Genomic DNA, 17,526 nt, shown 5'->3' with positions numbered 1-17,526 from the left:
CAGCTAGCAGCGCTCGTCGGCTGTGACGAGCCTCGGCTGTGTTAGCTGCTGCTCCCTCGCTCTGCCGGCCCCCTCTGTGATGTGCGCCTGTGTCCACTGGGGGCTACAATTAGCCCATCAAACTCATTCCAGTCGGGGGATTCTCCAACCCCCACCCCCCTCTTCTCGCCGGTGCTCTCCAGAGCCCGGGCTGCTGCAAAGAGACAGGCAACTTGTAAGACTGGGGGAGGTAGCCTTTGAAGTGCCAGGCTCTGCTGAGGCCTCCCTTTTTGCTCGAATCAAGGCTGAGGAGATATAACAATTAAAATGGCGGGGCCCGACGCGGCTCGCTCGTCTCGCACACACGCAGCTCGCGTGCCTGATGGCGGGGAAGCGAGGGCTACCATCGTGTCGGATTATCAGCCCTGTGGTTCGGGCGCAACTGGGGGGCCCCGACGGTCAAACAAACCAGAGAACATGTGAGTGACAGCTGAGAAAAGGCTCTGCATGTCATTCCTTCGAGGAGCCGTCGGATTGAAACGTCGAGGCGTCGTCTGTGTGTGACAGTTAAGACTGGTGCTGGGCTCGGTGGCAGACAGCCAGGTAATTACACAGCACTGACTAACCAGCCCGCAGAGGAAAGGCCCACTGCTGCAAGCATGCTCGCACATGTGTACGCACACGTGCACACACACACACACAACGAGAGTCAAAACACTAGTTTGCATGCAAAGACAGACAGTGGCGAGTATAGATCATACAACCCCACCCGTCCACCCACATCATCCCTCTCCGACTCACACACACGCACACGCACACACACACAGGTGCTGACACAGAGGCAGAAACAAGGTCTGCATTGTTTCAAGGTGGATTACGATGACTCTGATGTGACCCTGCTCCCTCGTCTCAGCAGCAGCCATCTCTACCTATATATATTCCACGCCTTTTTGGCATTCATGTTCCTGACGGCAGTGTACGTACGTGTGTGTGTGTGTGTGTGTGTGTGTGTGTGTGTGCGCGCTCACTGCTCGGTACAGTTTAAAAACAGGTGTGTCCTCCTGCAGATAGACTGGAGCATGTGTTCTGCGTTAGCTACTGCAGGGGCAGCCAGGGAGCGGTTCATAACTGTATGTAACAGAGCTGAGGCGTATCAACGCATCAATCAGGGGAGAACCGGGGTCAAGTCACTCTTACATTCAAGTAGAGTTGAGGCTTCCTGCACACTTCTGAATAATGACGACCAGACAACACCGGAATTTAACACTTTGTTTTGCCCAGGAATCTTTCAGAATAAAGGCGCTACAGTGCCCAGCAGATGGGCAGATTTTACTCCGAAAAGCCTCGCCTTCCATTTGCCCCCAAAACCCGGGAGGTATAATATTCCATTACTACCTCGCGCTACCTCGTCTGATCTCTCTTTAGAAGTGTTAATATTCCAAACAACCAGAACATTGCCGTTCTGATCAAAACCATGGAGAGCTACGTACATTTAGAGATAATAGACAGTTTTTTCGAGCCGTAAACAAGGAAGTGAACGGCTGCGCGAATGCGTGAAACATGTCAGCGTGCGCTGCACAAGGCGTTGCCTAGCAACAGACCTGTCAAAAAATAGATTTTAGGGGCACCCTGGCAAGCCGGGGCGCCTGATGGAGGGGAAAGGAACTGGTCGGAATAACGTGTTCCTTCTATGCGCTACGTCCGGCCAGGGAAATTCCCCCCTGTCAGGTGAAAAGAAGCAGCATGGACTCCTCATGCATGGAAGGAGGCATGCTTGAGACTAAAATGACGTGTGAATGGCACAGAATGAATTGCAGGTCAACTTTGTCTGATCATAATGTTAGTTATTGCACGTCGTCGTTTGTTAATTTTTTTAGCATGGAACTAGAGATTGGCTGAAGACGGCAGCATCCTAGTTGAACACCATGTCTCCTTTGAAAACCCTTCCATGACACACGGCCGCACGACGACAAATCAGGGGCATAATTCTCGGAGCACATATCTTCAAAGTGCATGTTGTAGCGCCGCGCCCATTAGTGTGTGAAAAGACTACATCTATGGCGTTTGGTAAATATTCATTATCACTCAGAGCGGTACATTAGATGTGTATGGAACCATGAGACCTCAAAGCAACACGCTTTGAATGGAGAAAATAAAATGAAACCGGCGACCGTACAACAGGTCTCATGTTAAGAAGAGGAATTACTTGTCAATTAACACAAAGCGATTTTAAATGTGTCTTTTTAGCCTATCTATCGTAGACACACACCCTTGCATTACAACCTGCTCAGAGAACAGGGTCAGGTGCAATAGAGTGCGCGATGGATGTCTGATACGTAGAGCTGACTAATCTTCATAACGGACGCTGAAACCTCAATTTAAGTTTCCAGCTTGTGGATCTGCTACTTTTGATGCTTTTGTGTGACACTGAGGTATGATCAAGTATGGAGTTAATTTACAAAAAAAACACAAAAAGTTCAAATGTGAATAGCCGGTTTCTGCCCATCAGTAGAGATTTGACTCCTGTGTGAACTTTTTTTTCACCATCTAACTGTCTGGCACTCAATGAAATAATGTACGTTTTTGTACTGTAAGTTACTCAAATACAGGCAGGTAAACTGACCAGACAAAACAAAAGTATGAAATGAAACTAACAGGATCTCTCTCTCTCTCCGTCTCTCTATCAATCACTCCCTCCCTCTCACTCTCTTTCTGTGTCTCTCTCTCGTTGCCGATACCAGACCTGGCGTTGCTATTTTGGGAAAACATCAGAGAAATTGTCAAGTATTTTTCAAACATTTTCAAATGACTGAGCTTGTAGATTAGCCATGTTCAGTTATTTGTCATATACGACCAAGTATAAAGGGGCTTAAGTGATCGAAAACAGAAAAAGAAAAGCTGCATTGGATTCCAGTGAATGCCAGTGTGAATCAAGCCAGCCATTCATGCTGCCAGTTGATTTAGGCACGGCTCGCTACACACCAATCAGCTACGCCGGCCACTCACTTGTCTGCCATTCCAACACAAGATGGAGACAGTGCCAAAAGTTCCAATTAAAATCTACACTCCTGATGTCGCTGCAGAGAAAAATAAGAAACGCAACGAAATGGAATAGGAGTGCTGTGGTGTGGGGTTTTTTTTCCGTCTTTTTTCACAGCGTTAGAAAAGAAATACAACAAAAAGCTGCCAGAATTCAGTGGACGAGCCCCATGCTTACAGTTATTCTGTCTAAGTAAATAAGCGTGAAGAGCGTGTATGTTTGTGCGCGTGTGAAAAAGGAGATTGTCTGTCTGTCTGTGTGCGCGCACATACTCGTGCGCGCGAGCGTCGAGAGTGGGAGTGCCTTGTTATGGAGGAACAGATCATGTCGCAGATAAGAGGGCGACGCTGTTCAAAGGAAAAGCCAGGCCGGTAAAAACGTGCGCCGATACGACATCGTCGCCTTTACTGTCCCTTAATGAGCCTGTCTGGTGTCCGTGAAGAGGAGGAAAGAAGAAGGAGGAAAAAAAGAAACCTCCTCGGGCGCGTCTCGCTCCAATCACCGCTGCCGGGGATTTTTATTCAAATCTCACACACAACTGTCACGCGGCGCGTCCGGACCGCACTGTTTATCTCACTCTGAGAGGATGTTAACAAGACAAATGAATGAATAAATACACAAATAATGCGTTTAGGTAGTGTTAATAATGTATGAAATGGAAGCTGCTTCTTGACAGTAACTGCTGCTCCGGGGATTCTTCCCACAACTTTTGGTGACAGGTTCTGTTTACGCACATACACACACACACACCCCCCCCCCCCCCCCACACGCTTTCCAAGCGTGGATGTCTGGCCAGAATTCTGGCATCTCCAGAGCGCATATCGCTGATGGCAAAGATACGCTTTTTTTTCTTCTTCTCCTGTGACAAATGGCCCACATTCCACAAAAACACACCAACGTTCCTCGTCAGAGCCTTTTCGGTTGGCAACGCTCCGCCCTCCACCCCCCCCCCCCCCCCCCACCATAGTTCCTTCTACGGTGGAAAGCTCAGAATGAATCCCCTGCAACTCCGTGACCGCTTTGAATGGCATCCTAATAAGCCGTTCAATTAAAGGTGAGCTTCGGAGAGGCAGGGGGGAATAATATAAACAAGGCGGCGTGTGCACACCTGCGTAGGTATGCCGCGAGAGCAGGCATCGCCTGCCTCCGTCGAACTGTCCCATATTTTCCACAACTATTCAGAAAACGGTTGGTGGACCTGGGGGGGGGGGGGCACTTAAAGAAGTGGAGCAGGTAAAGAAAAATAATTCCTGTATCTAACCCCCCCTCCCTTTCCCCCGGAAACCGAGACAAAAGAAGATCCTGGCGCTTTAGACGCTGTCGACCAAGCTGAGCAGAGGCATGAAAACAAAACAAAAACAGCAACAACACAAACATCAAAACCACCGGCAAACTAATCTAAGAAGAGTTCAGAGATGTCTTCACTGGAAGACGCAGAGAGGAGCGGAATCAAATAAATTGGAAGGGTATAGTCGCGCTCGGTTTGGCCTGACACACATCGGAAAACTTCACTAGCCGATATGAAGGTGGGGTGGGCATTGAAAACTGATTCCGAAAGCAGATACCCAGTGTTGACAACTAAACTACGCCCCCACCCCCCCACCCCCCCCCAAAAAAAATCCCTCTCATGCTATATGGGCCAGACAACACTAAACCCAATTCAAGGCAGCTTAAGTGCTCCCTGGAAGCAGTCAGCATTCCACTGCAGCCCAACACACACACACACAGTGTCAGTCTTTGACTGTCACAGTGCGTTCAGCCATAACAATAAATTGTTCTTTGGGGAATGTGGGTTGAACTGCACACACACACACACACACACACACACACCTCCCTGCATCCTCTTAGCCTGGTCCCTGCATCATATTTAGCCTGGTCCCAGCACTCCACTCCCTGCTGTATACAGAACAGGTATGTCTGTCAATCACAATGGTAGTGGAGGCTGCATTATCACATTTTGGACTGAGGCCGATTAAAAAAATGCCATGAAAACCTGACCTATACGTTTTCTGAAAAACTATTTATATACCAGCATCAAATAATTTTAGAATACTGTACATACTGTACACCAAAAGGGGTTCCCGCCGAGAAAGGGTTAAGGGATGTGCTGATGTCACTGCACCATACCTATTCCAAACTGGTAAACTTGGATCAGTCTAGACAATTACTACATTTTTGACAGACATGCACGCCCGCACGCAGAATATCGAATGACTTAAAGACTAGATTTTATGGCTTTGTTGGCACTGAACTTAACAGCACTATAAAGTGAAAATTGAGAAATGGTCCACCAAGTGTACATGGTGGACAAATCGATCCATCTAGATAATAGAGACATTTTCAACTCATTAAAACCAATATTTCCATCTATTATTCCCTTCACTTTGTGCCGTCTATTCAAAGACCTTGAAATGCTGCCGTTTTGTAGGGTCCGCTTCAGGTTGTCCTCGACGCGAGTCTAAACATCTAAAGGCAATAGCAACTTTTAGTCACGTTTATTTTATTTTTTTAATGCTGCCAATGATTTTATGGAGCTCAAGTGCAACACATGTTCAAGGCAAGCACACACACACACTTAAACAAGTATTCTACAGTATGATTAATGTACACACACACACACACACACACACACACACACACACACACACACACACACACACACACACACACAACAATCCAGAGCTAACGACTGCTATTCGGCAGGTGATCCCGGGTTTCATTATCTCACTAAATCAGTTCAACCCACACTCGAAAGATCTCTTAAAAACTTCCTGGAAAACTGAGCATGTGGGGAAAACGAAGGAGTGTAATGCCTGATTTATACTGAGTGTCGTGTCCTGCACAGAATTAAAAATAGCAGATCTGCCATTTCTTGAGCTCGATGTTGAGAAGTAAACAGAAACGCGACAGCACATGGATGAGATGAACGAACCTGCCCGGATTGATATCATCTCACCTCCAGAGTCAAGACTACTGCTGATGGGGGGAGGAGGGGGCCACGCACTGCCTTAGCCCAAACTGCTACTGCTGATGGGGGGAGGAGGGGGCCACGCACTGCCTTAGCCCAAACTGCTACTGCTGATGGGGGGAGGAGGGGGCCACGCACTGCCTTAGCCCAAACTGCTACTGCTGATGGGGGGAGGAGGGGGCCACGCACTGCCTTAGCCCAAACTGCTACTGCTGATGGGGGGAGGAGGGGGCCACGCACTGCCTTAGCCCAAACTGCTACTGCTGATGGGGGGAGGAGGGGGCCACGCACTGCCTTAGCCCAAACTGCTACTGCTGATGGGGGGAGGAGGGGGCCACGCACTGCCTTAGCCCAAACTGCTACTGCTGATGGGGGGAGGAGGGGGCCACGCACTGCCTTAGCCCAAACTGCTACTGCTGATGGGGGGAGGAGGGGGCCACGCACTGCCTTAGCCCAAACTGCTACTGCTGATGGGGGGAGGAGGGGGCCACGCACTGCCTTAGCCCAAACTGCTACTGCTGATGGGGGGAGGAGGGGGCCACGCACTGCCTTAGCCCAAACTCCTTCACTATGGCTGGAGACGCCCCTCGCATACAAGCCCCTATCCCTCAAACCCAGTGGTGTAGGGTACATTATCTCAAGTACTGTACTTTGTACTTTACTTGAGTATACTGTATCGCTTTCTTGACACTATATACATGTACTCCACAGCATCTCAGGGGCAAGTGCTTTTTCACTCCACATTCATTTGAGAGCTTTAGTTACTAGTTACTTAGCGGATTTAGATTATTAATTAAGTGGTTAATGACCAATAATTATAGTCCAATAACATGATATATAATGGTTCTGAAAAGTTTTTTTTTCTTTTGCTATACTTTTGTACTTTCACTTAAATCAGATTAACTACTTTGAATGCAGGACTTTGACATTTTTTGCACTGTGGTGTTTCTACTTTTAGCCCCAAATCTGCGTACTTCTTCCCCAACTATTCAAACCTCATTTCACCACATCCATCCATCCTCCTGCACGTTTGTCCCTCCCCTCTCCTCTCCAACCCGCTCCCTCTCTCCCTGTGCCCTCAGCCCAGTGCTAATTGGTAACTCTGTTGAACCGTGCCAGCTCGAACAATGAGACACCTGGAGTTCTGTCAAAACAAGTTTTGCTGTGAAACGGCCTCCGGTGCTAATACAGCAGCGTAGAGGAGAGGAGAGGAGAGGAGAGGAGAGGAGAGGAGAGGAGAGGAGAGGAGAGCTATGCTGTTGCTGGTAGGGGTGGTGTGGTTCTGGTGGTAGATGGTGGTGGGGAGGGGGAGTGGTGTGTTACTCAACTACTGCACAATGGGGCGGCGGTGGCTAGAGTGGCCGGATGGTAACCGCAAGGTTGCCAGTTCGAACCCTGTGGGCTCCCCCAGAGTTAGTGTCGAAGTGTCCTTAAGCAAGACACTGAACCCCTAATTGCTCCTGATGTGCAGGTTGGTGCCTTGCATGGTTTCCGCCGCCATCGGTGTGTGAATGTGTGAATGTAATGCACAATCTATGTAAAGCGCCTTGGATAAAGGCGCTATATAAATGCACCATTTACCATTTACCATTTACTTAAGTACAATTTGGAGGTACATTTACTAGATAATTTAAACATTTCAATATTTTATACTACTCTACTACATCTCAGGGGCAAAGCGTGCGAACATTTTTGGCAGGCTTTTTTGCCTTTACATGTATTGATAGTAGGTACCTGGTAGACCGGAAATGGGGGGAGATGGGGAGTGACACGCAGCAAAGGCCATCGGGATCACCGTCAGGCTACATTGGAGCCTGACAGCGGTCCAGGCCACTGGGTAGGGGTGATGGTGGGGTGATAAAGGCCACTGGGTAGGGGTGATGGTGGCGTGATAAAGGCCACTGGGTAGGGGTGATGGTGGGGTGATAAAGGCCACTGGGTAGGGGTGATGGTGGCGTGATAAAGGCCACTGGGTAGGGGTGATGGTGGGGTGATAAAGGCCACTGGGTAGGGGTGATGGTGGCGTGATAAAGGCCACTGGGTAGGGGTGATGGTGGGGTGATAAAGGCCACTGGGTAGGAGTGATGGTGGCGTGATAAAGTCGATGAAGAGCTTCCGCCGGCCGATTTATCCGTGTTGATTTCAGGGGCGTGCCGTCGCGTATCTCAAAACTCGACTTGGCCCGCCTCTCCTGGTGAGCTGTCAGTCAAACTCTTGGCATTGGGGAGGACTGCGACCTGGTCGCACCTTGAAAGGAGGAGGCCTGCCACACAGCCAACAACAACAGCAGAGCTATGTGCCGTACAGCATAGACAAAGGCGTGTTTGTGAGGCACACACACAGTCACACAGTCACACACACACACACACACACACACACACACACACACACACACACAGAGAGAGACAGACGGGCACACCCAACACAGATCCTGAACGACCTCGCCAAACAAGTTCTAGCACAGGCGGCTCGTACAAGACGAGGGGGGCGTGGAGGAAGTTTGATGCAGGGAGAGAAATTACCCCCCCCATCCCCCACCCCCGCCCCTTTGGTATAACTTGGCTCACGATCACTTTAATGCAGTGAGCGGTCCACAAACTTTGTCAATTAGGACCGTGGGGCCCTAAAAAAGAATTATAATAATAATTGTGCCAGAAACCTCAGAAAAATGCAAGTTCTCCTCTGTGCTCGATCGTGGTAGCTTCATGCCAGCTCCTTAACGTTGAAACAGGTGGCAGAGCGCTGCCCAACGCGTTGATAAAGGCTGACTCCGGCATTCAGGCTCTCACTTCTATTCCTGTCCCTATAAAGACGAGAGACGCACGGTGACAGAGGAAAGTGCAGGACAAACGGCAAAGCAACGGGAGGCCCTGACTTCTCCTGGCCCTTGAACTAATAACTCAGAGACACACAGAGGGCGAGAGAGAGAGATGGAGATAGATCATTTGATAGTTAGATCAGAGAGAGAGAGAGAGAGAGAGAGAGAGAGAGAGAGAGAAATCACCAAGAGCATTCATTGTGTGCATTATCATCACATAGTTATGCACTCATGATATTTGGTGTGCATTCATACAAACACACATGAGATACAGAATACACAGTATATATTATATACCGCGCCACACACACACACACACACACACACACACACACACACACACACACACACACACACACACACACACACAACCTCACTAAGATCTCGCTGGCTTCGACTCAAGCCCAGATGCTAATAAAGAGAGTCTCTTCAAAAACAGCTGCTAAACATAAGTATACAAAAAGACAAGTGGCAGAGATTCTCCAATCGCTCCTTGCCGGATGGCAGAGGCCAATTCACAATGAATACCCAAGCGTGCCTCTTCAGTGTTCACCAGTGCTGTGACAATGGCTTCCAGCGCCAAAATAGAATACCACTGTGACAGCGTCATCAATGCCCTATACAAACACAGACATCGGCGGTTTGTGAATATTATCATTCGGAGCCGGGTTTGCAGTCACATCAGCGGTATGACGCGTGTGATGCAGCAGTCTGTGTGGCCCCATGTCACAGATGTCAACGCTATCACCTTCCTGACAATGAACCTCTCACCTCTCACCGCCCAGCACGCTCTGTTAAGTCAGTACATTGACGAAAAGAAAAGAAAAACAGGTAAAAGCCACGCTTGTACAAGGAAGCTGTGTGAGAATTGTCTTTGGGTGTGTGTGTGTGTGTGTGTGTGTGTGTGTGTGAGCATGCTAGATTTGTTGTGCTTGATTCTTGAGTCAAGTATGAATGAGGTTTAATCATCGCAAACACCCCACCATCCTTCCACAGAAACACACCACTTAACTTAAATATTAAAAAAACTACAAGCTCACAACAGGCCACGAGTCAAGGCAGTGTGAGATTGCAGATCTGCTATTATTAAAGTGGTTAATCGTGGGCCCAGCTGAAGAAAACTGCCCAAAACAGAGTCTGATGGCAGGGTGTAATTGCAGCCCTATGCTCCATCCAGGAGCCTACAGGAATAAGTCAAGTAAGTAATTGGCATTGCTTAATGAATTGGCATAGATACAAAAACAGTAGCAACAAAGCAATAGCACTCAATTAGCACAGAGCATTAAAACAGCAGGATTAGCATCATCATTATTATCATCATCACTATGATTTAGGTTATTTGTTATTTTTGTTCTGTTTTTAAAAATCATCATATCAATCATCATTATCATCATCAGTTCACAGTTATTTCTATTTATTATTATGATTATTATTTTTGCATTTGTTTGTGGCATAAACCAAAACAAAATCTAACATAATGATATTTTTGGAATTCAAAGGTCTCTCACCAACTGAAATTGGTGAAGGTTCAGTTCAGACTGTCCGGGGAATTCCCAGCAGAAGGGCCCCTGCAAGGCAAAGATGGATGTTCCCATGTCACACAATTATATCAGCTCTCCATCTCTCCCTCCCACCCACACACGCACTCACACACACATACACACCCACACACACACACCCACACACATACACACCCACACACACACACAATACTGTATTACTATACTTGTGCTGTATTACTATACTTGTGAGGCTATCAACATTTTAGAACGGCAATATCAAAAAAATATATAGCAAATCTAGAAGCACACAACTTGATGGTGCATGGGCTTATAGATCAGCTATTTTCCGGTGCATGACACTTCTGCGCAACTAAGTATATATCAGACATAACTCTAAGCCCTAACCTGAATCTTTGGTAAACATAAACATTTAAGCATAAAACAACCAGGAAAATTGTACTCCCGACGATGGTTTCTAAAATTCTACTATACTGGATATTTGGTCCCCACAAATATAGTAATACAAGCAAGTACACACACACACACACACACTCACACTCGCGCGCTCTCTCTCTCATATGCAAACAGACAGACACACATACGCAAAATCCTAGGCTACCAGATTTTTATGCAAAAGCAGCGTGTTCTCAGTAGAAATAATGCATCCCCCCCTTGCCTTTTCATTTATTTACCCTACCACTTCCTCTCTGCTGGCTCAGCTTTCTCCAGGGTGTGTGTTCGGCCCCTATTACCACACACTTTTCTCACACACACACACGCAGTCCCGCGCACACACACACAGAATAGCAGAGCACCACCTCAGTGCTGCTTACATGACTACTATACGTGCTGGCTGGTTGTTAAAGCCGTATTACACTTTGGTAGGACATTTCCTTCACTTGTTACCCGTGCACGGGCTCACACGCTCACACGCACACACACACACACACACACACACACACACACACACACACACACGTATTTTTCCCCTTCTCAACATTGACGTTTTGCAGACGGCCAACGTTCTTTGTCGAGAAGGTAATCTTGGTTTAATAGATATAATAAACAATGTATACACTTCTAAAGTCCAAACCACACCAATGGGTCGCCATGCAACCAACCGGTTGCGAGTAGACGCATGTAGTTGCAAGCAACCATTGAATTGAACCAATTGAATCAATCGGGTCGACATGCACCACCATGTGTCGACGTGCAACAGGACATATCGTACCGCATGGGACGAACGCTAAAACCGTTTCGTTGCATCTCGACCCACTGGTGTGGTTTGGGCTTCACATGGAGCTTCAGAGGGAAAGTAAGAGACTGGTACTGTCTGTAGTGCCCTGGCCTGGAGCTGTGGTAGCTGACGGATAATGAATTCCATCAACAGAACATGCGTGGACATCTGCAATTTTTTTTTTCAATTTAACAAAAGTCTATTAACAAACTTCAGATATCCACAAATAGCCAAAATAGCAGATATACAAACTCTGTTATCTTCACCGAACACATGGAATAATGTCTTTAAATCGCTACCGCTGTCTTACCTGGTCTCATGCAGCTAAATCTGGAGTGTCAATTTAGCCTGAAAGTCTAAAAAGTATGGACCTTGTGAGTTAAATGAACACTCTGGACTTTGCTGTGTGCTAGCTGAGTTCAAATTGTGTCAGATTATATTTAGAGTGTGCAAGGGGGGGTGGGGGGACCGCTTATCTTGTGCCCTTAAGAGCTACCTCACATTGCACGTCACTCATGAAAAAGACATCAGGAAATTAGGGGGATGAAGAAGGGAATGAGGAAGGAGAGAGAGAAATAAAAACAAATGTGGATAGATTAGACAGATAAAGAATTCACGTGATGCTTCACGCTAGACACAGCCCAGTCACACAGACACACTCACACAAAAGCCACAGGGCCTTGGGTTTGCACGAGGCTCCATTGAGGGTTTCCACTACCTACTGTTGCACTCCCATTCAAAGCCATTGTGCTGCGTTCTTTCTCTGCGCTAAAAAAAAGTCACTAGGTCATATTTGTACTTGTGCTTGACCCTGGGGGCCGGCTACTATACTCCCTTTTCATAACTTCATACTTTTCATTACTTTTCATAACAGCGAAAGGCTGTGGTTGTTGGTTATACACACACACACACACACACACACACAGTATGCAACCCTGTCAAACAGCACGTCCAACATACAGTCACACATGCTGAGGGGTTGCCTAAGTTTAAGAGGGGTTATATAATGGCCAAATGCCATGGCTAGGAGAAGAACACGCACGCACACACACACACGCACGCACACACGCACGCACGCACGATGGTGTGTGCTATGGAGTGGCTCCTTGGGGAACCTCTTCATCACTTCACCGACTGCTTAGCAGTCAGCGAGTGTGTTGATGAGAGCCCTTGGTTTCCCCGTTTACTTCATAAAGATAGACATTTTAATTCCTCCACAGACATCACAGGGGAATGTAGGGTCACGTTATGTGAAGATGCATCTGTTCTAAAGCTACTTGAAAAACAATTTGTTGGAACTCAAAAGCTTTTTTTTTTAAATCAAACCCACATGTATTCTTAGTCATTCATTATGTTCGTTCTGCTGGCGGTATATCTTTAGTTAACGTAACATTGACCATATGAATGAACCCCATGTTCCTATTCATCTTGAACCTTTAACCTCGGGGCGAACATTTGGCAAATATAGCCAGTCTACAAGCTCACAAGGTATACTTGTAGATTGGCTATTTTTGGCTAAGAGGTTTGGAGGAGAGGGAAATACTAGAGGATGGAGTACAGAGCCCTTGGGGAGCCCGGTCGTCTTTGTATATGTGGTTAAAGTGTATTTTTAAGTACACAGACACTGGTCCTCAGTGAGCGCTTGGTGCAGATACTATATTGAGGGATTCTTCTATTCTTTCATGTCCAAAACAAACACGTGGAGACATTTCGCATACAGCGCTGCGTTATTGTTGCAGAGTCAGCCAGCCAAAATACTGATCAGAGTCGTCTGTTGAAACACACGGCTGCAGGACTGAAACAATGGCCATCCGAGGCTCTCATTTTGTGTTGTCACGGCTCCCAGCGTTGAGACCGCGTCTCGACGGCCACAGGTTTTGGCCCAAGGCACGGCGGTGGTGATGTCTCTCTCTCTCTCTCTCAGAGAAAGACAGGCTTCGGTTGGCTGTAGCTTCACCGGCACAGACATGGCTCTATGTGATTGAGGTTAGGGCTGTGTGATAAACCACATTTCACCACACTCCGGGAACTAAATGGAAGGGTGGCAGGGGGCAGTGGTGGTGGTGGTGGTGGTGGAGGGGGGGGGCAGTCTGCTGGAAGAGTCCGGGAGATCAACTTTCAGCGCCGGCAGAAAGCCGTGATGGGATATGGGAGAGATAAGGTGCGGAGAGAGAAAGGCGGCAAAGACGCGAGGGAGTGAGAGAGAGAACTTGATGGGGAGATGGCTGAAGATACGGGAAAGAGGGTGTCTTAAGTGAAAGCGAGAGAGAGGGACGCTTTGTGGGGTAAAAAACCTCGGGGCAGTGACTGCTCGTTAACAGCATCGGAGGTGATGTCCTCCCCAGAGCGCCGGGTTCATTGTCCCTCTGCACAGCCCAGGTGCACGGCCCTTTCACAAGCACAGGAAGTCCCCCCCCCCCCCTTTCATCCCCCCCCAGTTCCTCTAAATGGACACAGAGGTGGCCAATGAGAACCAACGTGATCCCGGACCTCTCTCTCTTTTCTCAACGCAGGGCGAGCCTCCACTACAGCAGTCGGTCTCCTGCTCCATTGTGGGAATCCGCAGAGTCATTGTAGCGCGACCCCTCGGGGGCTAAAAACGCACCTCTATTGGGTCTTTTATTCAGAATATTGAAACACGTCACTTCTATTCAGTTGCTCTCTTTCCACAGTGTTTCTTTAGAAGAACAAGTGTGGCTGAATGGGGGGTGGGGGTTGGGGGGGGCTCAGGTGGGAGGTCTCGCTTGCCATAAAAAAAACATGTCCAGATTCCATCACTTCCTCCATGTTAATTACCATACACTCAGAAGCAAGCGTCCTCCCTCTGTCTGTCTGCCTGCACCCAAGCTTCACTACCTCTGACGCACACACACACACACACACACACACACACACACACACACACACACACACAGTCTCAGAGTCTTGCTCTGCTCGGACAATGTCTCCATTGTTTTGTTGGCTTTCACTGACAGGAGGGGAAGGCTGGAGTGTTAACCATTTCCCTGCTGTGTCGCACTCTGTGTGTGTGTGTGTGTGTGTGTGTGTGTGTGTGCCCCAATTCCCAGCATGGCGGTGATTTTGTAAAACGTGTTTCAAAATCTTTAAAAATCATAAATTACAAAGTGTTTAATTTAAGTTTACAAAGAGTTTACAAATGTAACCCAAACGACCCTCATGAATAGTACGTTTGCACATTTGTAAACGCCAAAGAATTACAAATGGATTATACTGTTTACATAATGTTATAATCCATTAGGTGAAAAAGCAGCTGTCAAATGACTGTAAGCTAATATAGTTTAATGCGTTTCAGCTCAATGATGTCATGGCGTTCCCAACAAAGCCCTCCTCGACTCCTGCTGGGACCAGCGTTGTATTGTACTGCGGCTGGTGACAGTTGATGAAAAGATGCACTGCCATGCACCATTATTAACGCTAGCAACACAAGCGACGTGACGGAGTACACTCACCCAACGCTGCGACAATAACAGGGACTAACAGACACCAGCTGAAGTTACTGGCCCACAGCGATGATCTCTGTCAGCAGTGTGGGAGTGACTAGTTTTGAGCGCACACACATTCACATACACACAGTCACACACACAGTCACACACACACACACACGCACACACACACACACACACACACACAAATCTGTCACAGATGTGTGTAAAATTCCCCCTTTTTGCAGCAGCTCCGAGCAACATCCCCACTACCAAACATGATATTCGAGTCAATGGTGTCCAGTTGAAGTGACGAGCTCCGAGTTGACGAAGTATGCTACTTCACTCGGAGGCATGAAACAAGACGATCAAAAATATATAGGTTATACTTTCTCCCTGGATCTCTCTCTCTCCCTCAAAAAGCAATAGGTTCATAAATAATGAATAATCTAAAACCAATGGCATAAAAGTTCAGCAGTGGTGTTTCTCTGTTTTTTTGTTTTCTTTTTTTGACTGCCCACGGGGTGGTAGTGGTCTTCAAAAGGCCCGTCACGACCCCCCTCGAGGGCTTGCGGGGTGGACATGCTCCTCTTTCGCTCATGTGACCCTGCGGAGGTCCACCTACGACAGAACCACGAGCCGTCTGGCCCCGTGTCCCTCCAAACTGCAGACTCATCTCCTCTTTATATACCTATCTGCCGCAGCTGCCCCCTGGCTCTATCTCACTTCATGGTGCTATTGTTTCTCGGCCCGTTTAGAGGGTCACTTGAACTTCGGATCATTGTCCTTATCTAGAGCGGGACTGCCGACCGTCGGCCTTATGGCTTATGGCGACGGACTGCCGTGCCATTCAGGGGTGTGGTGGGGTCATTATGGCGACGGACTGCCGTGCCATTCAGGGGTGTGGTGGGGTCATTATGGCGACGGACTGCCGTGCCATTCAGGGGTGTGGTGGGGTCATTATGGCGACGGACTGCCGTGCCATTCAGGGGTGTGGTGGGGTCAAGGTGTGTGCCGTTCCTTATGGCGACGGACTGCCGTGCCATTCAGGGGTGTGGTGGGGTCTAGGTGTGTGCCGTTCCTTCTCGTTTCGGGAGCCCAAAACCAAACTACCTTTTACGCTCCAATTTATTGATAAGAGGCTCACGTATATGCGGAGCATGCTGGTCACCTCGGAGGAAAAGAAAAAGCACTGCCTTATTGGAGTGGCAACGAGAGGGCCTGCCGCGCCCGTCGTAATTTGTCTTGTGGACCCGTTCAGCTAACCAGCATGATGCAAACCGGGGAAACATTCCATCAAACACCTCCCTCAGTCAAATGTGGCGGAGCTGGGGTGGGGGGTTGGGGGGATACGGCGCCGGCAACACAAGCCACATTTCACGTTCAATTTGATTGCCGGAATTTACAGTCGCGCGCGGAGGCAACCGCCCCTCTGATCTCGCTATAGCCTCGTTCCCGGATCACAGGTCGCGCGGATCAATCCAAATACAGAAATAACAAACAAACAAAATCGTTATTATAAGACGTATTACAAATGCCCACAGAGACAATAATGGGCTGGGAAGGCGAGGTGCTACTTGAACTGCAACCACTGCGCTTTGTGCCTGTGTTACGAAACCACCCTTTAAAAAGCAGCTAGTTAAGACAGGACATGAAGTGCAAGAGTATTTACAGCCAACGTTGAGTCATAGCAGGATGAAAAACTATTTACCTGCAGCCTGCGCTGCCTGCCTACGACCATCTCAATAATACCAGAGGAGAGACGGGACCTTTTTTTTCTTCCCTTTTCCCTCCCCTCCTCCTCCTCCTCCTCCTCCTCCTCAGCGCTAGTCTTAAAATAACCAAGTAAGAAGAAGTAAGAAGGGGCCCCTGAACTCAGAGGTATAAAAATAACGTTGGCATCGCAGACGGACCAGAGCTGGGCTGGTTTCTGTTCAGAAGTACACTGTCTGTCACCAGCAGCTCCTTTGTCTTCAAACACCAACTTTTGACAGGGTTTATATTTCAAATAAACAGCTTTGTCAACTCCTGCTATTTTAGGGTATATGCTTAAATGTGAATGGGCTAAAGTCCCAAAGAGCAAAAATTACAGTTGCCGGGTACAAGATTCCAGCATTCAAATGACTACTGTCTGCAGTCTTCTATGCAGTGGTATGTGTACAATAAGGTCACGTACATACAGTACAGCTACTATCTCCACTCCAGCATTGGACTGCTGCCACACAGGACACATCACACCAACACTGTGACTCTAAACTGGGAACTCTCCACTCAAAAAGAAACTCTGAACAAAAAAAAACTAACAACCTTGCCAATAATGGCCCAAGGCCTCTGCGGTCACCTCACTAACTCCACTACCTCCACACACTTCATTGATTTTCCAGCCTCGGCTAACCCTGTGACCAACATGCGCAGACCTCTCCACAGCGCAACCTTTCCGCTGACCTCTCGGAAAACTTTATGCCTGTGGCACAACGATCAAGTTCAGGTTCAACTGCACATGCTAGCTCTCCTAGCCTCTCAGATATTGACGTGCCTG

General features: G+C 48.0%; 1 protein-coding gene across 14 annotated transcripts in view; it reads right to left on the bottom strand.

Annotated features, from left to right (window-relative positions):
• The window catches only part of tcf7l2 (transcription factor 7 like 2), a 117,184-nt gene that overhangs the window by 63,540 nt on the left and 36,118 nt on the right, over positions 1-17,526 (bottom strand). For 8 of the 14 annotated variants that reach the window (XM_080788825.1, XM_080788831.1, XM_080788835.1 and 5 more), the window contains exon 5: positions 10,314-10,373. The exons of the other annotated variants lie outside the window; for them this stretch is intronic. In XM_080788825.1, the coding sequence (XP_080644951.1) occupies positions 10,314-10,373 (60 nt within the window). The remainder of the gene's footprint in view (positions 1-10,313; positions 10,374-17,526) is intronic. 14 annotated transcript variants of the gene reach the window in all.

The sequence above is a fragment of the Protomyctophum bolini genome (genome assembly GCF_963924005.1).
Source record: "Protomyctophum bolini genome assembly, chromosome: 18".
Classification (NCBI taxonomy): domain Eukaryota; kingdom Metazoa; phylum Chordata; class Actinopteri; order Myctophiformes; family Myctophidae; genus Protomyctophum; species Protomyctophum bolini.
This window is presented reverse-complemented; position numbering and strand designations above follow the sequence as displayed.